Source organism: Otolemur garnettii, unplaced genomic scaffold (genome assembly GCF_000181295.1).
Source record: "Otolemur garnettii isolate 467f Iridium unplaced genomic scaffold, OtoGar3 scaffold00181, whole genome shotgun sequence".
Taxonomy (NCBI): Eukaryota; Metazoa; Chordata; class Mammalia; order Primates; family Galagidae; genus Otolemur; species Otolemur garnettii.
Window position 1 is genome coordinate 1471444 of NW_003852576.1, and position 8045 is coordinate 1479488.

General features: G+C 44.4%; 1 protein-coding gene and 1 long non-coding RNA gene across 3 annotated transcripts in view; one reads left to right on the forward strand and one right to left on the reverse strand.

Moving 5' to 3' along the window:
- LOC111728721 overlaps positions 1–114 on the forward strand; it is a 15216-nt gene extending 15102 nt beyond the window's left edge. The window contains exon 3 of the long non-coding RNA XR_002775935.1: positions 3–114. This is a non-coding gene — a long non-coding RNA (uncharacterized LOC111728721). The remainder of the gene's footprint in view (positions 1–2) is intronic.
- Positions 115–1974: 1860 nt separating this feature from the next.
- RBM47 (RNA binding motif protein 47) overlaps positions 1975–8045 on the reverse strand; it is a 40636-nt gene continuing 34565 nt past the window's right edge. For both annotated transcript variants that reach the window (XM_023519595.1, XM_023519594.1), the window contains exons 5-6: positions 4780–4988; positions 1975–2478 (exon numbers count right to left, since the gene is read on the reverse strand). In XM_023519595.1, coding sequence (XP_023375363.1) covers positions 2245–2478; positions 4780–4988 — 443 coding nt within the window. In that variant the 3' untranslated portion in view covers positions 1975–2244. The remainder of the gene's footprint in view (positions 2479–4779; positions 4989–8045) is intronic.

The following is an 8045-nucleotide window of genomic DNA, read 5'->3' on the forward strand; positions in this document are numbered from 1 at the left end:
AGACAGGTCCACAAATAGGAGGCTCACTGATACTTAACTGGCTGTATCACCAACATTTGTTTATAAGGTAGTTTGGTAGTTGCCATGTTAAGATACCTTTTTTTTTTTTTTTTTTGCAAATAACTTACAGGCACATGTAAAATACAGTAAGAATACTGGGTCAGAGCTTCATCCGGTGAACCTATGTGACAATCCTTCACAGGAAGGACACAACTTCTTTCACACAGTCAAGGGATGAGGGTCTGATCCAAAATGCATTTTGTTGAATTACAGATTCGAGTTGGGATGCAGCGTGCTGGCTACAGCATCATCAGGAACATTGCACAATTACTTTATGCCATTTGGGAATGCTGGGAATGTTTAAAGGCCTAAGCAGGCCCTCAATAATTTTATAGAATAGTTAAATAAATATTGCTTATATATAAAAACTCATCTCATCCCAAGATGGGAGAGGGGGAAGGGCATGTGGAGATCTCTTAGTTTAAAACAAAATAAAAGTACTGGTTAAGGGCATGATCCTATTATTAATCCACAAGAAAGAATTCAGCCTTCAACAAAAATCCAGTGAGTGGACAGATTTTCTGGATCTCTAACATGACATAAAAACACAATTGCGTACATGCTACCTTATTGCACACCCCACTTCCTTGACTGAGCCTTTAAAAAAAAATTCCAAGCTGATCTATTTCATAAAGTAGGTGACAATCTTAACATTTTACTGTATTTTACATTCACTCTGCTAAACAAAAGCCTTAAAACGGCACAAAACACTGCAACAATACATTTACTTCCTAATAAAACCACCTCTTTAATACCATGAAAATAATATGGCATAACTTTGCATTAAACTACATACCATGAACTTCGGCAACGTAAAGGACTAAAAACAAGCATGAGAAGATATTTACAAACTATCTTTTAACTCCTATAGGTCTCTCCTCTTTCTCCTGGAGGGGCATACCCCAATTCAGTTCACCTGCAGAGAACACAGCTACAGAGGAATGCCCCATTCCATACACATAATGTCGCCAGCCTGGAGGACAGACATTTTGCATGAAACATGATAAGGTAACAAGAAGCATCATTTTCCACTGACAAGAGTCTTCAGGGGTCTTCCCTACAATTAGGATACATTCTTTGCCCCTGAAAACTCATACTTCAAAAACAAAGAAAAGCATTAGAACAGGAATTAGGATTTTATACTGGGCGATTAAATAACTATGCAAAGGTATCTTCCACAAACCTATTAAAACCTTGTGCTTACTCTGCTATTAAGAATAGCGCACACAGAAGATAACACCTCCCCACCAAAATGACCCAACAAACAAAAAACTGTAAGAAAACAACAACAAAAACCCCAACAAAAACCTGGGGAGAAGCAGTATAAAATCCAACAGCTGTTCTATCAAAGAGTTATCCATTTGTCCTAGACTTGCCAAACACAGAAGCTGGTCTGGGGATCTGGGCAGGAGGGGTGAAGGTAAGAGATGGAGGTGCTGGGGCATTTTTAAGGGAAAAGGCACATGGAGAATGAGCCCTGGGTGGCAGGTGGGCACTTTCCAGTGTTTGGACCCAGAAGTATGATAGGTCTTTTCAATGTTGGCTTAAAGAGAGACTGAGTGTTTAATTTATTTTAAAAAATAGAACCACCATGGCTAACGCATGGTAACACCGTCAACCCTTAATGCCAGCAGAAATAAAGAGGTTTTACTCATTTTAAAATTGCACTTTCCAGTATAACCTTTAAAATAACGTTTTATGTAGTATTTTAAAGCACTATTGTTTGTATCTTTAAATATTGAATATATTTTCCAAAATAGTTCCCTAGCTGCTCAAGTGTGCTTTTTTAATATATAGTTGATATATTATCAAAGGTACTACAAAATAGAAATCTCTGGAGTGCAGAAGTTAAGAAAATAACCTTCATACTGAAAATATATCCTTAAAAAAAAAAACACCTCTATACAAATGTAGTACAGCATATAAATTTTTAAAAGATGGTATCAAGGCATGAACCATTGCAAGTCTCTTAGAAATGTATGAACGCAGGCCTGGCTAAATTGAAAATAGTCTTAAAAAACTAGTGAAAACTTCATGTGTATAAAATATTTCAATGTGACATCTGATAGCATTCTTCACTTTCGGGTGCACCTGCGTGCTAATCCGACACATTCTTTCTTCATAAATAGTAAAGCGTTCCTTCAGTGGCGTTTCTGTGGTCTGCCTTCGCTCTCGTCACCAGGCTCAGTATGTCTGGTAGACGTCAGGAATGGGGACCTGAATAGCAGCAGCTGGGAAGGCCTGAGGTATGTAGCCCGCGTACCCCCCATACACAGCGGCGGCCGCGTTCTTCTGTAGTGTGGCGATAGTGGCGGTGGCCGGAGCAGCAAATGGAACGTAACTGGCCCCGTAGATCCCGGCAGTGGGAATTCTCTGAACGTTGGGAGCCACGGTGTATACTGGAGTTATCGGGCGGCCCTGAAGAGGAAAAACAAAAAGAAACCCGTCCTGAACACGGGCACAAACCCATGGCCCGTGCGCTCCACCAGCAGCTCCCAGGCAATGGGAACACGGATGCAAAAGCAACGGTTTCCAGGCTCAGCAGGAAGGCAGGCGGAGGGGTGCGCAAGTAACAAGCACTGCAAGGAAGCAGGAGGGAGACGGGAAGGAGGGAAGGTGGAGCTGCATTTTCCAATTCAGGGATGCGACCTTGGTGAAAGTGAGGGAGACCTGGAGAGCGGAGGGAAAGCTGAACTAGAGATGGCTTTCCGGGGCCGGGCGCAGCGGCCCAAGCCTATAACTGCAGCACTTGGGAGGCCAAGGCAGGTGGATTGCCTGAGCTCACAGGTTCGAGACCAGCCTGAGCCCAGAGCAAGATCCCATCTCTAAAAAACAGCCAGGTGTTGGGGCGGAGGCCTGTAGTCCCAGCTACTTGGGAGGCTGAGGAAAGACAATCACTTGACCTCAAGAGTTTGAGGTTGCTATGAGCTATGATGATGCCACAGCACTCCAGCCTGGGTGACAGAGTGAGAATCTGTCTCAAAAAAAAAAAAAAGAATACTTAATGACATACATACTGATGGATGAATAAACGCCAACCAGTTTGGTCCACTGTGAATATGCAGTCAAGACTCGAGTTCAGAGTAGGCAAAGGCGAGGTGTGCCAGCCTGCCTCTGCTTCAGAATCACGAGGAACTTGGACAAGGTATGAACTCTAGAACCCCTGCCCAGTCAACTGAGTTGGAATTCACAGGGATTTGAGCCTAACAATCTCTGTTCTTTAAACACATGACTCTGGATAATTCTTATTCGACTAGGTGAGAGACCCTAGGCCTGATTATTTGGGATTGATGTTTGTAACTCTCTGCCTCACAGAGAACAGGTTTAAATAAGACTTCCTTTCTGTTAAACAGCTATAGTCTCTATGCACTAAAGACAGAGAGAGAGAAACCCTGAGACATAGCCTTTGCCCTGAAGGAGCTTCTATAACTGGGAGAGAACACATGGGCAGTCATATGCTAAGTAATAATTTCATAACAGAAGTACAGGAGAGTAGATTTCTCTAGGCTAGGTGGGTGGGGAAGATTCTTCTAAAGGTAGCTAAGATAAAATGAAGGTGGGGAAGGAGGCCAACACGGTAGGATTCATTTGGGAAGAGATAGGAGAATAGTGGGAGAGATAGTTAGAGGAGGGGATTACAGGCAGATTTTGTAAAATTTCACATATCAGCTGGGCACGGTGGCTCACACCTGGGAGGCCAAGGCAGGTGGAATGGTTGAGCTCAAGAATTTGAGACCAGCCTGAGGCAAGAGCAAGGTCCTGTCTCCACTAAAAGTAGAAAAACTAGCTGGGCTTTGTGGCAGAGACCTGTAGTCCCAGCTACCCAGGAGGCTGAGGCACGAGGATCCCTTGAGCCCAAGAGAGTTTGAGGGTGGTGCTCAGTGGGTAGGGCGCCAGCTACACACACGCAGGCTGGCGGGTTCAAACCTAGCCCAGGCCAGCTAAATAGCAATGACAACTGCAACAAAAAAATAGCTGGGCATTTTGGTGGGCACTATGGTCCCAGCTACTAGGGAGGCTAAGGCAAGAGAATCACTTAAGTCCAAGAGCTTGAGGTTGCTGTGAGCTGTGACGCCATGGCACTCTACCAAGGGTGACATATTGAGACTCTGTCTCAAAAAAAAAAAAGAAAGAGTTTGAGGTCACTGTTCAGTGTAATGCCATGGCATTCTACTCAGGGTAACAAAACAAGGCTCTGTCTCAAAATAAAATAATTAAAAAAAAATAAAGAGCTCACGTATCTACGTTTATATATTCTTTCTCTCCCCTTCTCTATATACATGTAAGTATATACTCACACATATATATGGGTGTAAATGTTTTGTTTTGTTTTAAATCTTCATTGAACTTCTTTGAGCTGCAGTTTGGTATGTGAACATGTGAAAGACCTCCCTGGACTTTCCGTCAGCTCTTTAACAACATGAGCTAGAAAAATTATCCAATGCCATTTAAAAATAAGTGGTCTGTGTAACATCATGACACTGTGAAAAATCACACACGTCATGTTCTTATACCACTTCCCATCCTTAACACAATGATAATATTAGGGAAGTAAATTATTTAAAATTGTTGTCTTCTCTCCTGTGATCATTCTCATTAAAAATACTCTGTCACCCAAAGCCGAGGGAGTGAGGGGCACGGTGGAGTCTCCACACTAAAAGCACGTGTGATGAGAGGCGCTTCACACACAAATGACAGCGGCTGCATCAAGAGCTCAACCTGGAAGGGTGGCGGCGTCGACACAGCAGGAATCACGGCGGCGGCTGCAGCGGCAGCTGCGGCGGCGGCGGCAGCACTGGCTGGGTCTGGCTGCACAGCAATAGGGCTGATCATGTGCTCCATCGTGTGAATTTTGCCGTCTTCAATCATTTTAGGTGCTGGGGCTGCTGGGAACATGGAATACTGAGCCCCGATGGCAGGGATGGCCACTGCAAGACAAGCAAGAGGGAAAAATAGGTGTCCACTTTCAGTCACCAGCAGAGTCCATCAGACGCTCGAGGATACGTGTAAAATCCAAAGTTAGCATTCCCGGCCTCTCCCTGATCACTGACGCTCTCTCAGTATAAGCCATGTGGCCAGCTACCAGTTCCCCAACAGGAAAGTGGCAGGTGACTATTAGCCCTGCTCGTCATTCAAAAGGAACCACAGGGCATGGGGGCTCCCAATAGGTCATCACAGAAGGGAAGCCTAGAGTTAGGCTTCTGCACCACCATTTTCTACTAATTCTACAGAAAAATTCATTTTGAAACTTATTCTTGATGCCTTCCTGAGCAAGGAAGGGCCTTGTGACTCTGAGGTAATGGGCTCAGAATAAGCGAGATCAGAGGCTGGAGCCACAGCACGTGTGAGGGTGAGTCCTTCTCACCCACCTCACTCGTCACCAGAGAGACCACCTTCCTGACTTCCACTGCTTTTTAAGAAGCAGTGTTGCTCAGAGATCGGTGTGTATCCTCCTAACTCTGTACTTTAGATTTCAACATTACTGATTCAAGGAAAAAACATAAAAAATGAGGGGATTTTTTTTTTTTTTTGAGACAGAGTCTCACTATGTCACCCTCAGTAGAGTGCCATGGAGTCACAGCTCACAGCAACCTCAAACTCTTAGGCTTAAGTGATTCTCTTGTCCCAGCCCAGAAGTAGCTGGGACTACAGGTGCCTGCCACAACACCCAGCTATTTTTTGGTTATAGTTGTCACTGTTGTTTGGCAGGCCCTGAGCTGGGTTCGAACCCACCCGCCCCAGGGTATGTGGCCAGCACCCTAGCTGCTGAGCTACAGGTGGCAAGCCAGAATTATTTATTAATGTCCACTCAATAGTAGTGAAGCAGTGAAGTGACTTCTTATTTTTTTTGGTGGGACCTGCCAATTCAAAAAAATTTCGGTGAATGAAGTCCAAAGGACTGATTGCAATCAGAGATTCAAAAACACAGCAGGTATTAAGTGTCAATGTATGATGAGATCAAAGGAACATCGACCCTGATTTAGGGGAGTTTGTGTATGTGCTTGTTGGGTGTTGAAAAAATGAGTCAAAAACATGGAATTTATACACAAAGAATCCTTTCATTTTTGGCTTTTCTCTAACTGTAGGTACACTTATTCTATTAAAGACCCACTTGATCAAGGGGCACCTGTGGCTCAGTGGGTATGGCACCCGCCCCATATACCAAGGGTGGTGGGTTCGAACCCAGCCCCTGCTAAACTGCAACAAGAAAACAGCTGAGCATTGTGGGAGGCGCCTGTAGTCCCAGCTACTCAGGAGGCTGAGGCAAGAGAATCACCTAAGCTCAGAAGTTGGAGCTTGCTGTGAGCTGTGATGCCACAGGACTGTACCGAGGTCGATAAAGTAAGACTATGTCTCTTAAAAAAAAAAAGGGCAGCACCTGTGGCTCCAGGATAGGGCATCGGCTCCATATACCAGAGGCAGTGGGTTTAAACGTGGCCCCAGTTAAAAATAGCAACAACAACAAGACCTACTTGATCAAACAAGAGAGAAATGACTGAAGCTAAACAGCGGTACAGCCATACAATAAAATCTATCTAAAACCCTAACTAAATCTTTTACTTGCCTTTCCAACCATATCTTCCACTGATCTTGTGCCCAGATATTTCACTACTTCCTGGTGCCTTCCTTCAAATACAAAATTCTAATTTTCTAGATGATCAGAAAGAGAATGCTACACGGGGCTGTACTAACACTCGAGTTACTGTGGGTACTACACCATAGGAATTTCTACCTCAGGCCCCAGGTTGCATTTTTACTTGGCTAAAGATTGTTTAACAATTCTTTTCTCTTGCTAAATAAAACCGAAGCTTTCCCAACAAGTAGAAGCAATAGTTCCTATATCCAGGCTGTTTGTTTTATGCAGCTCCCGAGCTACAGGATCAATTTTACGTTGCTCACGGTACCCAAGGAACTTATTTATCTTTTCAGAGACGAGGTCTTGCTGGGTTGCTCACCGTACTGTGGTGTATAGTGGCACAATCACAGCTCACTGCAGCCTCGAACTCCTGAGCTCAAGTGATCCTCCCACCTCAGCCTCTCAAGTAGCTAGGATTACAGGTGTGGACCACCACACCTGGCTAATTTAAAAAAAAGGTATTTTTGGTCAGGTGCAGTGGCTCATGCCTGTAATCCTAGCACTCTGGCAGGCCAATGCGGATAGATTGCTTGAGCTCTAGAGTTCAAGAGTAGCCTGAGCAAAAGTGAGACACTGTCCCTACTAAAAACAGAACAAGAGTTTGAAGTTGCTGTAAGCAATGATGATGCCATGGCACTCTACCCAGGGCAGCAAAGTGAGACTCTGACTCAAAAAAAAAAAAAAGACAGGGTTTCACTATGTTGCCCCGGCTAATCTTAGACTCTTCAAGTGACCCTCCTACCTTGGCCTCCTAAAGTGCTGCATCTATAGGCACGAACCAATATACACAGCTGCCAATAAGAAAATACAATCTATGCAGTCACTTAATTTTGCAAAGATTGCATGATTTTTACACAGGCAAAAAAAATCGTCAAAAGAAGGCTCTGCTAAGAAAATGCTCTTTAGCCCTGTGAGGCCAGGGAAGAAGTGTAGAGTCTCCACCAGATGAAAACCAGGGTCACTGAGCTTTAAGCAGCTCTTCACTCTGCCCTCCATGAAGCCAGAAGAGGTCGAGAGGAAGATCATTCCAATAACCCTTGGCTGAACCTTCCACCTGTTTGGCAGTGTGCTATTACCAAGTTTGTTAGACTCACAAATGGAGCTAAAGTTTTCTGCAGGTTTGGATCTGAAGTCCTACCTCACATTAGGGGCCCAAGGGCACTAAAACATTGGCAAACTAGTTTGTGGCACTTGGAGGTGAAAGCAAAGTTCAAGGTCCCTAGCCTGAGATACTTCAGTGTCCCCACACCCAATCTCATGGCCCCGGTGGAAGGGGAAATGAGTGCTGGAAATCGGGGAATCAGCAGCTGCAAAAACTTTCACTGCTACCTTGTCCCCAGGCATTCTT